The 23,186-nt window shown below is 27.9% G+C and overlaps 3 protein-coding genes across 4 annotated transcripts in view; 1 reads left to right on the forward strand and 2 right to left on the reverse strand.

Annotated features, from left to right (window-relative positions):
* LOC111037029 overlaps positions 1 to 11,874 on the reverse strand; it is a 43,928-nt gene extending 32,054 nt beyond the window's left edge. For both annotated transcript variants that reach the window (XM_022319383.1, XM_022319381.1), the window contains exons 1-2: positions 11,598 to 11,874; positions 6,734 to 6,937 (exon numbers count right to left, since the gene is read on the reverse strand). The gene's annotated coding sequence lies outside the window, so the exon portion shown is untranslated. The remainder of the gene's footprint in view (positions 1 to 6,733; positions 6,938 to 11,597) is intronic.
* A 1,901-nt stretch (positions 11,875 to 13,775) lies between these two features.
* LOC111037030 lies at positions 13,776 to 16,907 on the forward strand. Its single transcript, XM_022319385.1, has 4 exons — positions 13,776 to 14,240; positions 15,251 to 15,620; positions 15,866 to 16,042; positions 16,671 to 16,907. Coding segments are annotated over exons 1-4 (711 nt in total). The 5' UTR covers positions 13,776 to 14,238; the 3' UTR covers positions 16,833 to 16,907.
* Positions 16,908 to 19,385: 2,478 nt separating this feature from the next.
* LOC111037019 (cytochrome c oxidase subunit 5B, mitochondrial-like) lies at positions 19,386 to 22,925 on the reverse strand. Its single transcript, XM_022319369.1, has 3 exons — positions 22,625 to 22,925; positions 20,308 to 20,381; positions 19,386 to 19,880 (listed from the first exon to the last, which is right to left on the reverse strand). The coding sequence occupies exons 1-3, from the start codon at positions 22,725 to 22,727 to the stop codon at positions 19,671 to 19,673; spliced, it is 387 nt and encodes a 128-aa protein (XP_022175061.1). The 5' UTR covers positions 22,728 to 22,925; the 3' UTR covers positions 19,386 to 19,670.
* Between the last annotated feature and the right edge of the window lie 261 nt (positions 22,926 to 23,186).

Here is a 23,186-nt window from a genome sequence, read left to right on the forward strand (position 1 = left end):
TATGCAATGAATATTGTGATTTTGTAAGCACAAAACTAATCAGATTTAACCTTTCAAAAAACAGCTCACTTTCCTATGGAAAAATTATTTTAAGGATTAAATTCACTAATTGGCATTCTTTACAAAAATAAATTTTTGTTACCTGGTTTTGTAAATTTTTTTTAAGTATTTAAAACTATTTCACACTTTGACAGGTCAGATTTAACAATTCATAACATTTAACTTGATAATTAGCAATTGTTATTCTATGACAACAACTTAATCAAAACAATTTTTAAAAAACTGCAACTACCTATGTAACAAATTATACCAATGTATTACACACTTATAGAAAATTATTAAATGTCATATTATAATAATACAGAATAGGTACAGATTACTTCATTTTTAAATACGTTGAGATATACTAGAGTTTTCATACCAATTATTTTTAAGGAGTCATTTTTCGGAGTATTAAATACGCTATTTATCAAATGGTAAATCACATACCCCCGCGAATACTCTCCAATAAGTGCTTGTAGCCTACTTATAATTTATAAATATTATACATTTATACACCTACCACAGGGCACAGTTCACAGGTAATTTTGTAATTGATGTTCTTGTTCTATCAATAAACCAACCACAAAACACCCTATCATCATTGACCATTGTAATAAGTAATAACTAATGCACAAATTGTAATCCATAAAACTGCTAGAACACGTTTGGTCGCTACTTTTGTCCGATTTCGCAACTTGTAACACGTTTGGGCACTATAATTGATAATAAATATTACGTAGGTTTTTTATGTACGAAAAGTATATACCATTTGTATGTAGGTAAGTTAAATACATGTTTATAAGAAATCATATATATATTATATTATGAACATTGAACATAAATTATTAAATAGGAGTGCGCGTCTCACAAAAGTACTAGAAATTCTATGTTAAGGGAAACAAATGTTATCTTTAAATGTTTTTAATTAGTATATAATATATTATTTACTATACATACTTAACGTAACACATTTTATATTATATACCTATTTCAATTACCTTTCCACATTTTATTGGTACTTAGGTATTATAGTATAATATATATATATATATAAAAAATAAAATAAAGAATATATACTTCTTGTACACATATCTTTAATTTTAATTTTAAATGGTCAAGTGTGGTATATTTTTGTGGATATCGAGTACCCAAACGTTGGGTGGATTTTTAATATCGATTAGGTAAAATTGCCCAATCGTGTGGCACTGCTAAAAAATTAATTCCATAAAACTATTACTAGGTATACAAATGGTACAATTATTCAGTAGTGCGTTGTTTTGCCAACTCTGAGGAGTTGACTGTGCCACAAGGTCAAAGGTATAAAATACTATTGGCAAACACGCAGAACTTGCTATAGCCTGAGGTGAGATAGAACCCAACGGACAAAGATGGCACTTTAATATCCTTGACATTCCTGTACATATATTTACTTATATTTTAAAAAAAAAACACTATAATACTGTAATTCCCAGCTGCCCCATGTGAATTCTATAAGCAGTTCACATGCACAATAATATTATTTAGAATAGGTTATGACCTTATGGATAGTCGTACTGAAGATCCCTACGACACATTCTAGTCTAAAAGTGAAGTCTACCTACGAAATTAGTTCATGTTCATAAATCATAAGATCATGATATTATTTAGTTGTTTTTATAGCAACTGCTATGATTATAATTTGTCTACCTATTTTTCTAATAACAAATTATTATATACTGCTTTATGTACACAATAGACAGTATAACTTATTAGGACATATCTATACTTATGTGATATGAGGCTTAGTGAGGCGCGGTCGTACGCTCGACCTGCTGCAGAGCGAACGTTCCGGCTAGCATACATTATAATGTAGGTAAGTTTCTTTATCTTATGATAAGTACAATCAAAACTTTATCATCTTATGATAAGTATAATCAAAACTTTATCATCTTTTAATAATTAATAGATAATAAAAGTACAAACAACAACAGATAATAAGTAATAATATAAATTTAATTTAAACAATTTTACATTCTCGGTTAAGCCCATGGGCGGATAGCGGAAATCAGGATTTTCTCGGTAGGCCCACATCAATATTATATTCAGAAGCCCCCATCCCCCCCCCAAAAAAAATTATAATATGAAAGTAAATTTTTATAACACTGGCTGGCGCCCTGGCCGCTGTCCAGTATTAATGAGTGTTTGTAATATTTGTATACTCCATTAGGGCCCAGAGGCCTCTGTATAAACTCGTCGATACAAGTATAAATACATATCTATTTTGTTGCATGTACTATTGTGCTAAAACTAAATAATGTATAAAATGTAAACATAAATAAATATAATCGGTGTTCGAATAACAAAAATAAAAAAAAGAATGGATCACAATTTGTTAAGTAAATGTGCCTGTGCCAACGATAAAACTAAAAAAAAATTCAATTTTTTTTTATGTACAATATAAAGGCGCCAGGTATATGTGACCCTAATAAATATATCCCAGTAAAAAAGTACCTATCCGCTTAAGCCTTACGTCTTACATCCAACTATTAGACCGAAACTATTAAGATGGTGTCAGCATGTAATTTTGACTCTCACGGATCCTCTATATAACAAAAATTTACGTTCAGCAGAAAAAACCCAATGTTATTATTTTTAATATTTAGGTGAATTCACCCAATATCAAACTTTAGCTAAGAATATTCCTGTATCCGTCCATTGTTTTTTTACGATATTTAAATGTTAATAGAATTTCTAAGTTTTAAATTGTAATAATTTACAAGCTTATAACTTACATAAAAATTAAAATATCAGAAAATAGAAAACGTAGGGACAAGGATAATGTTCTTAACTTTTGTTTGATAATATAGGTGAATTCACTTTAATATTAAAAGTAATAACACGGGGTTGGTTCTGCTAAACGTAAATTTGCTATATTGTGAGGTCAGAGAGAGATAATAAATAGTGCGCTGCATTCTCTTAACTCGTAAATCAAAATTAAAGAAATTTAAGCAATTTTTTTCTTTTAAAAAAAAATTGTATTTTATAATTTTTTTTTTTTAAAAAATAAAAAAAAAAGAAACCATCCAAAAACATTATCAATTGAATAGTAAATATATATTTTTATTATTTTAATCAAACTTCAGAAACAGCTTTGTAAATATTTAAATCCACATCTGGAATGCCATAAAATGAAGTACACCACCACGGAGGTTTGAGTGTACACAGTTGACATAGTTTTAATTGTTTTCCACATCATTATTCATTACTCGTTGTATTTTGATATTTTATGTAGGTAAAAGATCATATAGTAAACTAGTATATTGTTTTGAAAGTCACGTATGCCAGCGGTTTACAATTTCTATCGCAAAACGTGCAATAACAATACATGGCATACCTTATTAACCTAGGAAGGTAGAACTGTTATGGATAAAGGTAATCTAAGAACCAATAACGTCTTATGAAATGTTTGTTTTAACTATAATCACCCAATAATAAACAACCTATAAGCAAATGTTTATATTACATACTTGATAAAATCTAAATATAAAATATTTTAACACCGCTATACAGATCTTAATAATATATGGAACCTATATATGAAATAAAAGTAATATATATATATAATAAGTATGATATACTAAAAGTCATCAGTCATCATACAGAAACTATTTTACCAAAAATAAATTAAAATTGAATTTAATAGAGACCTATAAACACACACTTTAGTCTTTAATCTTTCATTTTGTTATACATTAGGTATACAGGTAGGTTATTATACAATACATTTTAAATATAGTCATATTATGTGTATACAATTATTAGATAAATTACTGAACTCATGAAAAAAATATAACAGTTAGTGTTCTATTATGACGATATACTGTTGTGATAATGCCATTAGTGGTTGATAATATACTTGTACCATCAGCAAATGTGGCTAATAGAGAGTTATTGGTCTTAGGGATATCCAGGTGAAGATGTTATGTAAGTCTGCAGACTTGTCACCGTGGTGACAGGATTACCAAGGGAGACTTCTGCTACGATACCATAGAGAGGAGAGAAGGTATTTCCATGCCGAACCTTAAGCGGTCTATTTTCTAAATGTGCTTTGATAATAAGAATAATGGTATTAGCATGAATTGTTTTAATTTAAAAATTGGCCCACTGTGCCATACTTTGTCAACGTACAACGTCGAGAAATGGTCCAGTAAAATATTTTTTCGCATAGGCAATCATGCTGGTTAAATAGTGGACTTGATGTATGGTCGAATTTTTTGATCGGAAACCGATTTACGTATTAATGTATTAAGTAAAATAATAGGATAAAATGGATCTGATAAAAAATCTGAGGAGACAATTTTCGAAGAATCTGCCTAAGGTAGGCAACAGGGTCTGTTTGAAGTAACCTGCAGGTGTTGGGTTTACCTCCTACTTTCGGAACAAAAATTACGACACAAATTTTTGAAATGAAAGGGACATATGACAATTTTAGCAAAGAATTATTAATATTATAGATGTTATCGATGATATCCAATCATCAGAGAGGATTTTTTAACACTTGGTTTGTGATGAAATCATAACCTAGCTATGTAGTTCCCAATTGGAAGTTTTTTGATGATACTAATGGTTTCTCATTGAAAATGTGGTTAGGTAGGAAGTGACATAGGTAAAGGATATGAGAGAAAATGTTGAACTTTACTTGTATGGCTTAAGATGATGTCAGCACACATTTGTTTTCTCTCTCTGACCAATACGCAACCTAACAAATTTATGTTTAGCCGAACCAACCCTGTGTCGTTATTTTTATATTATAGTAAGTTCACATACTATCAAACAAAAGTTAAGAACATTACCTTTGTTCCTAGGTTGGCTATTTTATGATGTTTGAATTTTTATAATAGTAATGAAAGTGTAAATTATTACAATTGAAATTGCTAATTGTGTAAAAATTAAAATATCGATAAAAAGCCAATGTAGGGACACAGGGAATTCTTAACTTAAAGTTTGATAATATGTTAATTCACTTATATAAAAATTAACAACACAGGGTTTATCCTACTAAACGTAAATTTGCTATGTTGCTCGTGATTTAGAGAGAAAACAAATAAGTGCGCTGACATTCTTTTAAGTCAGGTTGTATATACAATATATTGGTGGTTTTCGAATGTTTTTTTCTAAGTTCGCTAACCCACTTGGATAGATCGTTTTTGGTACGGAATTAATAGTAATAGTAGTAATATGCGATGCTATGTGGGGCCCACAAGTGATAAATACTGATAAAATATGACGCATGTCGTCTTTAAATTCTAAGTGTATGGGGGGGGGGGCAGTTTCGATGAACGGCGGACATCCGACGTTTGCGCATTCCCACTGTGTTTCTCTATTTACGTACTTACAAAAGAGATACATTTACAAGGGAAATACTATTCAACGTGTAACCGAAACAACTGGCCTCCCACGTTCCCATAGCAAAGAGGATCGCGATTGCTATTTTAGGACCGTTAAAAACACACCACGTTGCACGCGGTATATTGTTATATCGAAGAAAAAACAATAGTAAAGATGGGGGAGAAAAACAAAAACGGTCAATACAATCCACGGAACCGGGTGCAACGACAGCGATGACAAAAGCCGTGGCGTAGTGTTACCATACACACGCGCAAGAGGGGTGATAATAATTATATTATACAATTATATAACATTGATTACATACGATGTGCGATTAAACGGACAGGTTGCGGTGGTAAGACAACGGCGGGAGTGGTAGGGTGCGGAAGAGATGGTAGGAAAGGGGAAGGGAGCAAAGCTGATGTCGGCGTGCGGTATAGTATATTGTAGAGGGTGGGAGGGAAGCACCAAACGAGCCGTTGACGCGTTCATGACCTTCCTCAACGTCAACGGCGTTGTGCTCGGACTTTTAAAAGCAGAAAAACACCGATGAATTGTGATGGTCGGTGTCACACATCTTCGAGCACCACCACGCACCAAAATAAAAGGTTTCGTGACGATACAAAAATAAATATTAACATTTTTATACTATATTTATTATTATAACGCAAAAATGCACAGCATGCACTCGCCGTTTAAAGGATATGCACAACGTGTACTTGTTTTCTCTCCAGACACCATGTCTTGTACCGAGGTTAACGGTAAAAACCGCCATAATATTGTGTACCTATATTATAATAATAATAAAAATTGGACTGAACTATTATTACGTCGTGTACACGCGAGCGTCGAGCGGTACCGGGTATATAATAATATTTAATTATGAGACGTATTTTATAATTATAACTAACCCAACTATAACGGTCAACATAATAATATTATAGAAACGTATATACACCGCGTTCGCCCCCCCTGTGTGGGGAACCAGGTCGTTAAACAACACGTCGATTGGTAGTATCAAATATCGACTACTGGAACTGATAATAATTAATATTAATTATCGACGACAGGACCGGGACTCAAATCATAATAATTCATAACCGTTGTCGTTGCGAGTATTATTGTTTTAAATCATACACACATCTACTACAATATGTATATGACGCCACCACCGAACGTTTCACCACACGTCGAAAATACAAAATAATATTACGTTACTTCAATATAAAACCGTATATATTTTTTTATACCTACGACGAGTAGCGAGCACTGATAATGGTAATAAAACAACATTACAATAAATATTATGATTTTTAATACTCACACAGTCACACGGCTACGATTCCGTCTTTCCACGGTGTGTTTTAATAGCGATGCAATTGTGTATATTACGTGCTGCCATCTGTGAGTAACACAAGCATATTCACTATTTACGTCTCTTTCACGCTAATATTACCATAGTAGCGTAATAATAATTTATTCCAATGTGGTCGCAAGCAGTCTTAGTAGAACTGTCGTAGCCGTCAATCTGAAACACAAGAAAGCCCCCCACCTTGTTATTAGTTGACATGAAACTATGAAGACGATAAGTTCTATACATTCGATTTGGTGTACAGTGTACGATTAAAACATAATATTTTCATGATGTATCACGATCAGTAATCACTCATTGCCTCATAATAGTGGTACCTAATGCCGTAAATCATAATAGTAAATATAAAATATGGATCAGCTTTATCAAGGCACTCTAAAAATAGTATCGTAGAACATCAAATTGAACATCATTAGATCATCACTTACTATTAGATATCACTACTCGGTAGTCGGTACAAGCATCGATTATAGAATAATTCTATAATCAATGGTACAAGTAATTGCTATGCATAGGCATTATTTTTCGACTGCGGAATTTTATATTAAATTCGGAATAGTATAACTAACGTAATTGTTGTTATGAATAATGTTTCATAATTAAGTTTGAATGCTAATCATACAAATATTTAATTTATTAAAACAATATTGCAACACACAAGGACAAAGTTGTACGCATGATATTATGAAGACTATTAAATATTTTGATATTTTGCTAAGGAGAGTGGAGACCAATCATAATGTACTATATTTTAATTTTTGGTCCAGCCACCACAAATGAAAAACGTCACAAACAGAACCAGTTTGCGTTTCTTAATATTGGAATTAATTAATTATAGTACTTAAAATGTTTTGATTAAATATTCAATATTTTTGATTATGAGCTAAAATACTTATTAGTTATTAGTTTATAACATATTTTCCAAATATCCAATATTTTAAATTCCCTATTAATACATAATAATATGTGTATATAATAACAATATAAGTAAATTTATGAGTATAAACCTATACAGTATATTTTTGTTTTAAGTAGCAACCAGAGGGCAGAAACTTATTGTGTGAAGAGAATTTCAATTGATGTTAATCCAAAATGTTATTTAAATTATTTTCTAGAATAACATGATTTTAAAAATTGCATTGTTACTACTTAGGTACCTACTCATAAATTATAAATACCTATAAATTTAAAATTAGAAATGTTAACTATTAGTTAAGGTTCTAGGACCTAATTTTAATAAAAACATTATTTACCCGCCCTAAAATATTACACCACTAATTCATAAATATTTTTGAAGAATAGTACCTACAATATTTATGCATTTATTATCACAGCTGTATTAAAAATATAATTGAGGTTTGAAACTTTTCTTTTGATTTTTTTTGCAATATCTAATCAGCCTATTTTACATCAAAGTTCATACATTACTTTTGATGTACTATAACAAATGCCAGGGTGTGCTGAATTAGAGCTTGGAGGTGCTGAAGCACCCCCTTAGTTGCACCAGCGTATTGTTTTATTCTTTAAAATTTATATAAATGACTAGTATTTCTTTGGAATTCATTTTTATGTACAAATGCACTGACGCATCAAGCATTCCTATTAAGTTAGTAAAACTATTAAGTATTAATAATTTGGCTAGGATTTCAAAGCACTTTGATTTGTTTAAATAATTGTTTTTACAGATTAAAGAAGTTGAAAAAGATCAGTTTTGTCAGCAGAACTATTTTATTTTTCTTTAAAATGAATTAGATGTACCAAATTTATATTAGAATTTATAGCAAAATTATTAAAATTAAAAAAATTGTAGAGCCTTATTTAAAATTTGTATTGCATAAAAATATTAAGTATAGAGCATTAAAGGCATTAAAATCCCAGGCCTTACTATTGTGTAACTTACAAAAATAATAGTCATTAATAGGGCCCAGATTTTTATGCAAATGCATATTCTTCTACATTTGACTTATAATAATTCTGATCAAATATCTTGACGTTTCGTACTACGTAGATTCTGCTGTTAAGTATTATACAATAACAGATATAATTTATTCTGTTTTTATACTAAGAAGGTAGGTATAAGGTTTTAAGCAGTTAAAATTGATATCAGAAGTCGTAAGTTATTATCACCTTTATCTTTTAACTGTGATGTTAATAAGTTAACCATTTGTCCAATTGTCCATTAATTTTTATTTTTAAACCTCAAAATATTTTACAGCCAAGTGCTCACAAGAATTTAAGTTATTTTTAAAAAGACTGAGGGGGATATTTCCCCATGTCCCCCCCCAAATAATTATGCCTTTGGTGACAGAATAACATTCATAAGCAAAAAAAGTAAAGGTTTCCTGGACACAGACATTTTTTTACAATACCACTACCTTGAAATAATTACCGACCCCTGTAGTAGTCCTGTTGTAGATAAGAGTAAAAATATACGCACAATCCTATCATCATGGCTAAATAACTAGTTATTAAGACATTTCTATCATATAATCATCTTAAACAATAGATAGTGGTAACAGACTTATGTTACAAAAAACAAGTTAATACCATTAATTTGTGGTTTATACTTACTTTAAACAGAACTGTATATTATGTTTACTTAAAAATACAACAGTTCCAAAATTAAAAATTAAAAAAGTTATTGTTCATATTAAATTGTGTTTACTTTCTGTGTATTGTTATGATTACACAGCTTTTAACTTTTAGGTTAATAACTTCATAGAGTCATATAACCAATAACTGTAGTGGTGATTAATTCAGGTATGATCAGTTAAAATATATACATACTTATATTAAAATACAAAATGTAATACTTTTTCAAATCCATTTAACCAGGGAGAATGTATTCAATGTTAAAAAACCATTATATGGTTTTAATATACAATAAAAAAATGTTTGATATAGTTACAGGCTTACAGCTACTGGTGTGTTAGTAACAACATAATATGATACACCACTTCATAAACTCAACATCCAAACATTACTTATATTCCCATCCAATTAACTTGAAAAATAGTATAAAAAAAATCCAAAACCAACCAAACTTTTTATTTCCAACCTTGCTTCTAATAAGTTACCAGACAACGCTCCTCATCATTTCAAAATAAATTAACCTTGCAATCTCCTCTCAATGTAATTAAAAACAAATGTTCATCAAACAAAGTTTTTATCATTGAATTAGGTAGTTTGGTACTAATATTTTATGCTCCATTCATTCACAGGACCATGTTTTGTTGTATCTTTTACCAAAAATGTGCTTATTTTATATTTGAAATACGGGTTGTTAATATTTTCTATTTTCAATATAACAAACATATAAATTATTACAAAATACTTCAAAAATATTGCTTGTGACTTGATTGTTTCTAAATAATCTGTACTTAAAAATAAAAAAGGTTTATTTAAACGAGTGGCCTGGACATATATATATATATAGTTTTAAATGTGTTTAGGCCGCTTAGGGGCTCTTGGACACCATGGCAGCTTGGCAGTAGTTGTTGGCTTTAACTGGCTTCAACATGGCACTGATAAGAGATAATACTAGGTATAAAATAAATTATACTAAATGCCTAAATACCATAATGCATAAGCGACAGGCGTCAGAAATTATTGCCACTCTTTCTTCACAGTAGAGCCAATAAGAAATAATTTAATTCATGAGAAACGCCATTAGACCAATTTTTAAACACAGTATATTTAATTATTATATACTATTATGCTTTTATATATACTCTATATTTGAAGCTAATACAGTAATATTGTTTTATTAATTTAATGTTGGTGTGTATACATTTTATTAAAATTCTCCTTTACAATTCTGATTAGTTTTAATTAAACGATTGTCTAAAAGTCCCACAAGGCAGTCTTGGTGTAATTCTGTGTAGCCTAGTTTCCAAATACAAAAAATATTATGTTTAGATAAATACAATATATTTTATTACCAGATTAAAATATAATATTACAGCTTGAAATTTAGAATTAAAAGATTTATGATCATTATTAGTCTATATGTTTTAAATTGTTATAAGGTTATGAAATTATAATTGAATAAAATATTAACTGTTGATGGGACTATGGGAGTAGACGTAAAGTATCTACTATTACAATGAAACGCATACACAAATGAAAGCGTATTTATTTCAATTTATTTAACTTGTAGCCTATCTCCAGAAATAAATCTGAATAGATGATTAATATTGTGGTGTGAAGAAATGTTATGAACTGCAAATATGCTTTAACTGTTTAACTACCATTACATAGCATATCACTACATAATATTGTATTATAGTTTATGGTTGAGATTTATTTTGTATAAAATCAACAGTAGGGATGATTTGGAAATGTTTCAAATTTAATTCACAAAATATGATACCTTATAATTAATGCCTAAAACTAGATTAGGTATGAGAATTAAAATGTTGTGTTATAAAAATTTTTATTTGGTAATTTGCAAAAATTAAATACAATTTATTAAACAAATCAAATGGATATTCCGATTAAAAAATAAGTTAAAACACTCAAAACGCCCAAAACGGAGTGCGGACGCCGGACGGCGGACATTGCCACATTGGTATCTGTACTCAATAAACTTATAACCACAGTTAAGCCGAATGGTTACAAGACATTTCTACCTAGCTTGTAAACAGAACCAAAGATCATGTCCTACCAAACCAGGTCAATGGACAAACCACAAAGCGGCAATTTGAGTTAAATTCAAAAAATGATATTAATTAAACGTCGAAGGAAAAAGGCAATTCTGTATTTAATGCTGATCGAGAAATAACTTATAAACTAACTTAATTCGATATAGACTCACCTTAATGTTTTTAACCGTAAACTCTGTACCCAAGTATCGATCAAATAATGCAATGGTTATTAAATGAAAAAAAATATTAAATTTCTATGATCTTCCGGAAGTATTGTTTACTCATTGAAAACAAAAAATATAATTTTATTTAATATCGTAGTTACATTTAACTTAGATGAAAAGTAAAATAAAATAATTCGAAAAAGTGGTTATCACCGAAAGATTATTACTTTATTATTTTGTATGTACACTTCACAGGTCGTGCTCAGCCATTTTTACAGGCATGGGGCATGGTTACACATTTAATTTAAAACATGGTTGCCAATAACTGCTAACCATTTATAAGATCTCTTTGTTTAAACCATCCTGCAGTTCCCGCTAATATTTATGAAACAAAAAATTTGATAACAGTTCTAAATTAAAAGATAAAGGAATAATTTGTGGTATTTTAAGTCCTAACTCCCTAGTATTAACTATTAAGGTACCTAACTTCTAATTTGAGCATTTGGCTTTTAACCCTACAATGCATGATTTTTTTTTAAATTTTTTTCTTAATTTTTTTTTTATCTTTATATCCTAAAGATAGTATGAAAAATATTTAAAAAATCAAATTTGGATTTTTACTCCCAAAATCCACTAATTTGTACTTTGTTACTTCTGAGTAACACTATGAATTTACATTATACGATATTATATATTATATTTAGGAATTCCATAGTACCATACATCCTATGAATTCTATTATTCGTTTTTTATAAGCCAGATGTACCTAAAACAAATTTTGCTTGACACGTCAATAACAAAATTAAAAAATACATGAAGTTTAAATAATAATATATTACATTATTATAAATAATAATGTTTAAAAAAAATCTCAGGCCAGTTACTGTTATACATTCTATGAAATTATATAATTTTTTTTTTTTTTTTTCAAACAAATTTAGAAAACTATAACATAAATTGACCAACTTATATACCAATATATTTTTGTAAATCTTCAGTGCTCATTTTTAAGGGGCTACTGGAGTTCTTTTGCACACCATATTTATAAGTCTCAGAACATATATGATCCATCAAATCTGAAGTAAAAAAATATTTGAAAATCTGAAAAGGTGTATCTAGGTCTAATATATAATTTGGTAAGTCAGAATTGCCAAGAAAATCAGTTTCTAATACTGGAAAATTGCCATCTGTCCATTTAATATTTTGAATTACTATAGGAGGTTTGGTAGGAGCTGTTAAAATTGGTGTTTTACTTTGTTGGGTCTGTCTGGTTTTTTTATTATTTGGTGTGGTGATTGGTTCAGGAGAAGATGAGGATAGAGGAATATTTAAATTGTTACCATTATCCAGTTCTGGATCCAAAACAGGAAATTGAACAACTTCATCTAAAATGTTTTCAGGAAATTTATTTAATAAGAGTTCTGTAAAAGTAGATAAATCAGGTTCTTCTAATAAATCCCTGTACTCATCATACATTTCGATTTGTTCAGTATCAAGGTCGCTTTCAAAACCATCCTCAGAATCTGATGGAATATCTAATAAATGAACTATATCATCATCAGCTAATTTATTATCCATATTTTATTGTGCTTTAAACAATTATAAGCTAAATAAATAAGTAATTAACTAACAACTAGCTATAATAAGTACTAATTTTATGAAAAAAAGGCAGCTAAAGCACTTCAAAAGAAAAATTGATAAACAATCTGTTCTGTAGGTATCACAAGTGTATAATTTAATGATAATGTAAAGGGAATGCATAGTGTTACCCATGTGTAACAAAGTAAAAATCGAATATCTGCAGTAGTACGAATCTACAAAAGGTCCACATTTCAAACGAATTGATAAAATACAGTGTAGGAAACATGTACAATTTTTCCCAAGTTAAATTGTATGAATTAGGACCGATTTATCGTACATCATATCGACATACTCAATGAAAAAAGTTGATAACGCTGATAACTCAGAAAAATATCGGACAACTTCAAATTAATTAATAATTATTATTATATTACTATTTCTTTACACTATAAACTAAATATATATTACCTTAGCTACTAGTATATACGTAGAAAAGCATAAAACGATCATTATTTTAAGTATAAGATGTTGATAAAAACATTGTTACTCTCAAGTAACGTTATGCATTGTAGGGTTAAGTTTTGACCAGTGAGTAGTGAATACTGAGTAGCGTACATTTTACACTAAACAGGTCAAAAATAAAACACAAATTATTCAACTGTCCGATATCGGGCTAAACATGTGAAATTGTAATTTATGAAATGCCAAGAGGTTTTATTTTCATAGTAATTGGACTATTGGAAGACGGAGGTTTATCTGATATTCTGATAACAAATAATGTTTAACTTCTAAAGTTCTATTTTATTTTCTATTTTTGTTACTCACTAATTGGGTAATAACGTTAAAATTTCAATATTTATAAATACAAGCAAGCGAGTATGAGTAATATTATACTAGGTTATAGCCTATAGGTATTATACACGAATTGCAGTTTACACAAGTACCTAATTCTCCACTACGTGATTAGTATATTGTTTGTAAAATTAATATTATAATTTCCACTATATATACCTACTTCATAAAAAATAAATTATATATTTCTTTACATAAGCAATTGTAGTGAGTCATGTGAGTATTATTTGAAGTGTCTTATTTTGTATACGTTTTCCATTATGCATTTAGTATTTTGTAGAAAATAGGTACCCCTTTGGTGAGTATTTTAAACTAAAATGAAGTCAATTGAGACATTATTACTCGTGCTTAAACCTTGTTATTTCACTAGTGTTTATTTGAGCTTCCTGATGTTATGTTCTTCTCTATCCCTCAGGAATACAAATAACAAACTTGAAATTTAAAAAGTTTAATTTTAATTTAATTGTTATCCTTAATGCAGTTTTTAAATATTTGAATTCACAATTGTAAAACATGCATAAACAGTTTATTTTTATGTAAATAGCCTATTTTTTTCTTATTCCAAAATATATTATGGAACCATAAGACTGTCACACATCACACATCACATATACAGATAATATCAATAAAAATAACAAGACTTCGGGTAGAACTGAACTTTGATCCATTTGGTTTTACCATCAATGTCAGGGCCGTATTACCGCTTAGGCTGTGTAGGCTAAACCTAGAGCGGCAAATTTTTTTTTGGTGTGACCCAAAGACTACGTTGAGATATTAGTAAAATATCAATACCTATGTAAATTTATTTCAACCTATGGGCGGCAAAAACGTTAATCCGGCCCTGATCAATGTTATTAATATTGTATTTAGAAGAAAAATGATGAAGAAGTTAAATGATTAAATTACTTATGTATAGCATTTTTAATTTGTCTAGTCAAGTTAATTAATATTGAATTACTGTTTATTAATAAAGTTGTATTAAATTATTAAGTTATTAGTTGAATATGTTTTCTGGTTTACATTAAACTGTTTAATGAATTACTATGAAACATTAATCCTCAAATTAAGTAGGTATTTAATTATAATGTATACCTAATAAGTAATAAAAAATAATTGTGGCTTCGTGAGACTTGCAAATTTTATTCATCAATCATATTATAGAGAATCTGAAAATCTGCTTATTTTTATTATTTATGAATATAAAAAATATGTATTTTTTGTAATAGGAATTATGATACATCAAGTGAGACATCTAATGATGAAATTGTTTCAATACATAATGCATATAAAAAGGAATTTGGTCGTCTCAGCAAAGAACATCAATGCAATTTAAATAATCTAGAAGAATGTTACAAAGAACAAATATTATGTATAATTAAAGAAAAAGATTCAGTATCTCTTCAATTACTATCAATTTTTCAATCTTTATATGATCATTTTCAACAGAAGTTAAACAAATTAAGGCCAAAAAATAGTAAAGTTATTGACAAGTCTGGTAAAAAAATAGATTTCATTAATGAAACTTACCAATGTATCATTAATGGCTATGAAAATAAGCAACAAGATTTATTCAAAGAAATTTTAGAATTAAAAAAGGTAAATTTTATATTTATTAAATGTTCCTTGTCTTTTTTAGAATGAATAAATTCATTGTAAATGATTTTTCAAGTGTAAATTGATTATTTGTATTCAAACGTTACACATTTTTATCGATACTATCATGTATTTATTATTTTTACCACATATTTTAAAATATTAATATTGCAAGATTGGAACCATTGTGCTATAAACTATTGCCTACTTGGTTATAATTACCTACATTAACATTTTTTTTTTTTAAGATTATAATGGAAGAAAAGAAAGTTAATTTAAATGTTTCATCAATTGATTTGCTAGAAAAAGAAAATTCTATTTTAAAGCAAAATTTGAATAGTAACGAATCAAAAAGAAGCTCTAAGCCGGAGTCAATAACTAAAGTTCTTATATGGTGCTTAGGTGTAATAGTTTATCAAAAAAAGGTAATTGCCGAGTTAATTAATTTCAAAAAATGTTGGTATAGTTTATTTAATATATTAAAATTTCTAGTATAATTAAAATAAAAAATGTTGCTTAGATAATATTAGATAAAAAAAATGAGCTGGTATATCTGCACAATAACGTGACAGATCCAACAACCCATAAATTAAATATAAAGTTCTTGATGCTGTTAAGTTTTGTATTAACAGATGAAAAACCAAATAGCTCCAAAATTAAAAAAATGTTTTAAAAGTTTTTAAAAATGGAATTGTCTGGTTTCTGTTCGAAATCTCTTCATGCGTTCTTTATAGGTAAAATATCTCAACTACTGAAAAACAACAAAAAATATCTAAGCATACTTAAAACTGGTAATACATGATTGTTAGAATATAAATTACTCAAATAAGGATACCTACTTGGCTACTTCTTAGGCAAAGGTTTAAAGAAGTTAAAATTTCTTTTGATTTGCTTGTCTGTTAAAAAAAAAAATTTGACAGTATAATGCAAAATGCCTTTCCGTTTTTAACAATATGTACCTATTAGAAAATGTTAATAACATATTAATTTAACTTTCATTAAACTAATTATTTCGTTTAAATCTAAACAAAAATTACATTCATTATTTTATAGGGTAACACATCAAAAGAAAATTCAAAAACGGAATATTTACTTGAACTTGTTTTAGTCATTACTATGATTTGGCATTTGGGAAAATTTGGAGAAGATCGTAGACTGGGATTACTAAATTTAATCATTTGTGGAATCATATGTTGTATTTTAGGTTTTTCATAAAAATTATCAATAAACACTATTTTAGTTGTATAAAAAATTTAATTTTTAGTTCTATTGAATATTTAAGACATATTTTTGTTATTTATTATGGTAAAATATTTTTATTAATTTTGTATACTTTAAAATGTCAGTTGAATATTAATAAAATATTCCTATTTATATAAAATATCAACATTAACTTACTTGTATGTAAAATAAGTCTTAAGATGCAAGATTACTGTAATATTGTTTGAAGTTGGCTACTAAAACCAAATCTCCTAACTTCAAATTTAGTAACATTGAAAGTTATGAACGAATTTCTATTATTTTTTTAAATTTCAAATAAAATGTACTGTACCTTACACATGAGAAGCATTTTCATTTCTTGACAATATTAAAGGATAACAATTTAATTTGTTTTTATTTCATAATATCCTTGTAAAATTATAGTCAACTACTAACACGTGTCCAGTAAAATTAAATAAATTACATTCAATCATACCCAAATAAAAGTATCTGAACCATGTACAAATCTATTTTGTAAGAGCAAATTGTTTCATTGTTTATAACTAATTTAATTCTTTTTTTTTCTTGTAACGCTAATGGCCATGGATGTCGAAGCGGAAATTATTAATTTCAAGACCAATAAAAAAAAAAAAAGTATCTGAAATATTATAAGCTTTAATTTCTAATGAAATCTCAAATTTTAATGTCAACCCCAAGGAATTTTTTTTGGCTAATATGGTTGCATTGGCCGCTTTTTTATATGAAGTTTGTGATCTTGTCTGGGTGGCATATAAATTTTTTTTTGAAAATACAAGAGCAGGTAAATCCTTGTTTCCAGATAATGATAAAGTTAATCCAAAAAACATTGTCTGTACATTGCCAATGCTAGATATAAAAAATAGCTTATGATATTTTTTTCGAATTGAATTCTTCAACATGAAATTAGGTTAAAACTTAAAATCATTAGTTCTTTCATTTTTTAACTACAAAATCCTTATGAAACCAGGCTGATTTAAGTTTAATTAGGAACCTATGTTTATTTATTAAGATGTTAAACAGTTTAAGATTTTTGTTTTCTTATTTTTGATTATATGTAGGTAATTTATCATAATTTGTTTTGTTTTTGATAATATATAAAGTAAAAATTAAAAATTTCACATTCTTTTACGAAATAATTTAAACCTTTTTTAACTTTCCTAGGGTCAAATTATTTTTCCAACTTCATATTAAATATCGATAAAATTGATTAATAACATTGTCAAATAGGAAAATACATGAATGATCAATTATAAATATTTTCTTTAATTTCGATGCAATAAGTTTTTGAATATTAAATAACACCTCAAGGCAAATGTTTCAATATAAGTCACATGTAGGTAGCTTTACAGTTAAAATGGTATAAAGCAATTAGTTATTGAATATGAGAGGTAGCCAACTTGAAGCAAATATGATGGTATACACTGAATCAAGTTTTTGTCGAGTTGTCATATTCATCCAAAATTAGCGGCATCAATTTAGTTTTTTAATTGAGGCCCGAGGGCAACAAAAATTTTGGCTAGCCCAAATGGGTACAAGGTGAAAACTAAAAGGGAGCCCTTTATAAAACTGCTCTCCCCCCTGTCGTTTTTCAGATAGGGTCCTTACCACTATCAGCATTACTGAAAAAACACCACAGGGGGTGACACAATCGCCGCTCATTTTTCACCTCGCATACTATAGTACATAATAATATGTCCCTTTTCCTTGATAAAACAAATACATGCACGCAAATACCAACTTTCATGCAAGTTCCCGCATGAGTCTAAATTTAAATATATTCCAATTATTAATTATTCACTGAGAGTTGTGACAATAATTTCCTAGTACATAACATATTTTCTCAAAATAAATACTAAAAAATATAATAATGGTTCAATGGAACCAACCATGCACCGTCCCATTAGGGTGCTTTTAAAATCAGACAGCAGCAAATGCCTACCTTGCCTCCCCCAAACATTTTAAAATTACAATCTAAATCTATGAATTCAAACTTACTATGAAGTTAAAATTAGTAAAAAAAAATTATAATTAAAGATATTGACTAATGTAAGTACACACAATTAATAGTTAGTTGAAAGTATTTGTAAAAGAACTCGCAGCATTTCTTATTATTTTGTCATCATAAATACATTTAAGATCTTTTCAATCAAATAATCAATTGAGGTATTTTTTTTTTTAAATAATATAAATTGAATATTTTAATTATTATTTAAAAAAAAAAATCAATTTATTTGAACAATATATTGTAAAGTATCATTGTAACTTAAGCATTTAAGCATTACAACTTATGTGTACATCTATATTTTTTAAGAGTTTAATACTTTAAAAAAAATCAGTTAATATTTTAGAAAAGTTAACCCAGTTATACTAACATATTATTATATAGGAACTAAGTTTCTTCAACAATTAAATAATAATAAAAGTTGTACACTTCTAACCTGTTCTTTGCATATCTAAAAATCCTAATTGAAAAGATATAAATATTTATATATAACTCAAGTATTCTTGATAAAAAAAAAAAATATATAATTATTTGGTAAAATGTTTTTTAATTATGAATCTGCAAACTGTAAGAGACCTAGAAAAACATAAGTGCTTTCATTGATATAAGGCTAATTCTCGAGGAACAATATTGTTTAATACTGTTCTGTCTGTATTGGACAAAAATAAATTATTATTAATAATCAAAGTAATAATTTATACTGATGCCAACAATACTTTTTTTTAATGACAAAACAATTTTACAAACAAAAAAATATTTGGAGCAGGACTAAACTTGTTGAATATGGTTGAACAACAACGACATTTAATTATCTATACAAGAGCTTCCTTGTAAACTAATTTGAACCAATGTCCACAGAAGCAACGTTTTGGCTCGCCGGAGTGTAGCCACATCCATTTAACGTGTGATGAGTCTTCTTCACATACACAACCAACAATTCTAGCTTCAAAGGCGGATGGAATTTCATTTGGTGTTTCTTTGGTTCCCACACCTCGCTTAATAGATTTTAAATTGTACGGGTCCTATAATACAACATAACATTTTTGATTTTATTAATAACTTTAAACATTAATTAAAATGAGATAAATTTAATTTTTATTAATTTTTGAGTGCCAATAGTTGTTAAGGACTTCATAATTATTCAGATTCGATGAAGTTTTGATATCTAGATTGGACTTAAAAACCAAGTATGGTTATTGAATTACCTACATTGACTGTAATTTTATTTTATGTTTGAACCATTAATAGCCTATAATAACCAACAGGATCAATCATTGTAACCAATGATAGTTGGTATTTTGATTATTTTAGTACATTTTAGAAAATTACTAATACACCTAATTCATTTAAGAAATATTCAAACATTTGAAGCAATTTAAAAAGTACATTACCTATTTGATGTATACTATTAATATTAGTTTAAATATTATAATTAAAAATAAAACTTACATCATTTCCAGCTAGACGTAAAAGCATTTCTTTTTTTTCAATACCTGTGGCCAAATCCAACGGATCGGGAAATCCTAAAAATAAAAATGTATTAATATTAATAATACTATAACTAGAATTATTCAACGTGATTTGAACGATAAATAATCTAAAATAATCTTTATTAGAAATATTTCAATAAATTTACTATTTTTAATATTTCCCCTTCAAAAGTATTGATGATAGATAAGTTATAATGCATAACTCACTCATAAGTTATTGTGGATATTTTTATTTTTATTAACTATCTATATTGGTATTAAAGTATACCAACCAAAGTAAAGTTATAAACACTTAAAGTCAACATAACTAAATCATAAAAATAAATAAATTATACAAAATATGATTTATGTTTTAATGGATACAATATTATTTATTTAAAAAATAACTTTAATGATTTTAATCAATGGAAAATTTAAGAAAATAGTTGAAAAAAACAATTGAATATTTATATTAAAATATAAAAAATGTTCAACTTCCTTGAGGTTGAGCCAATGAGGTATTTTTGTTCGTTTCTAATATCTTACCAGCAAATGATAATATTATAAAATACAGGAACATAATAGTACGATCAGATAAGAGAAAGGGTTTAGGAAAGGATTAATAGAACAGAGATATTCAAAATTAATCATATGATCCTTAGCAATTGGCTTCCTAGGTCACCTGATCTTTTGCATATGGCTTCTTTTTGAGAGGCATGTTAAAGATAATTAGTATGTACAACAGTTCACCATTATGAACAACCACAGAGGATCTTAAAAATTAGTCAATTATAATTTATAAAGGATATGCATGGAATGAATTTGAAATATTATTGTACATTAAGTAATATTTACTTTAACCCTAAAACCTAAAAATATTTATGCAATTTGAATGAATCATTTTGATTGCTAATAGATAGCAATTTGATTTTTTATGTATTTTTCTTAACAATTATTTTTTGAGGTTGTTTGTTTGGTATGTAAGTTAAACGTTTATTATTTAATTTGTTATTAAACTACTGTGAATATGAAGTAAAATTAAAATATAGGTACCTACATAATACATATTTATCAATTATAAATAGTTCTGATTTATGGTATTCTATTAAAACTAGATACAATTTATTTTATTATAACTAATAACTACTCATAAAAAGCAGTAATGTAAAATTTCGGAAGTAACAAAAAAATTAATAAATGTAGGAAAGTTTATACACTCAACATTTATACTGTTTAGAAATCAAGCTTTAAGCTCTAAACTAATTAAACTGTCTGATATGCAACCACAGATCCAGAGGGTTTCATCTTGGAAATGTTATATACCTACTATAAATTAATTAATATGATAAATAGCCATATAAAAATCCACAAATTTAAAATATAAATAAAAACAGAATACAAATGCTTATATTGTTATCAAATCTTATCTTTTATGTTATCTATAATCTATTAAGTATTAAAATTATAATTGTACTTTTATGAAAAAAATGTATCCCCCCCATTTCAGATTTCTAGATCTGCATCAGATGTTGAGATGTTCAAAGATTCAGAATTTAATTGCCGTTCCTAAAATATAGCCAAATCATAGCATATTATAGTAGTTAATATTATAGCCTAATTTAAATGTATTTAAACATGCGCAAATATAAAATAAATAATTAACTTTAATTTACTCCTGTAATCAATCTTGAGTAACTTAATAAATGTTTGGTTTTAAAATTTAAAATGTTTAAATAACTAAATGAAAATTTATCGTTATTATTAGATACAGTTCAAGTTTTGAATAATCTAATTCCACTATCTACCTACACTAAATTTAACAATGTTTAAATTATTTTGATACACCTCTACTTAGATTTATATAAAAATATATTAATTATATTAAATAAGATGTAAAATATATCTGATGATTCGAGTACTAATTGGTATTAAAGGAATATCAGACACAGATAGGTACAAATATTAAATAATATATATCACCAACAAAAAAATTTCAAAATTGTCTAGATGACTATTTACAAATTTCAATTAACGAATTACATAAAATGTTTAGTTGAACCATTGAAAAGAAAATGTTTATTTAACTACCAAAATAATATTATGAATAAACCAGAATTAATAATGGAAAGTTGACTATATGAAAGATTCATCGTAGCAAACTTTCATGCTGGTAATTGATTGTTACAGTAAAGGTTACTGGTTAGACATTAAAACTATTGCAATAGGAACATATTACAATAAGAGCGGAGTTGCTGAAAGCTGACTACCTACGCACAAAAAAAAAGAACATCGCTTACCTTCATCCTTGCTTGTGCCTAACCTCGTAGCCGAGGTTGTGAACATCCGCGGTGAACTTCGGAAGGCGAGCTTCGAGCCTAAGACTATTAGTCTTGAGTTCATTTCTATGTATTTAGGATTGTTTTTAAGTACAAAACTTAACTCCTATGGTCGAGATGGTAGTCGACGAATTTTTCCGCCAGAATCCGGCTAGGTAGTCCGTGTGGTGAGCCGTGAGCGGTTTAAAGGAAAGAAAATTTACTCAAGTTGTCGCGACGGGGTTAAAACACATGATTATAGAAGGTCAATTTACGTATAGAAAAACGAGAATGATAGTTTACGCCTTTCATTTTTCAAGCGAGAACGGATAAGTTGGTAGCGCCGATAAAATTATGTTTTTTTACCCACAATCACGAATTCCTATCTATACCCGGCATGATCACCAGATAACTTAAATTAAATAATATACTATTTAGTATTTATGTTAAAGATGTAAGTAAAAAAAAACACCATGGGCAATCGCAAGATCGTTTTTAGTTTTTATTAATCCTTTATTCGTAATATAACGAAATAGGAATAATC

This window comes from Myzus persicae, unplaced genomic scaffold (genome assembly GCF_001856785.1).
Source record: "Myzus persicae strain clone G006 unplaced genomic scaffold, MPER_G0061.0, whole genome shotgun sequence".
Lineage (NCBI taxonomy): Eukaryota > Metazoa > Arthropoda > Insecta > Hemiptera > Aphididae > Myzus > Myzus persicae.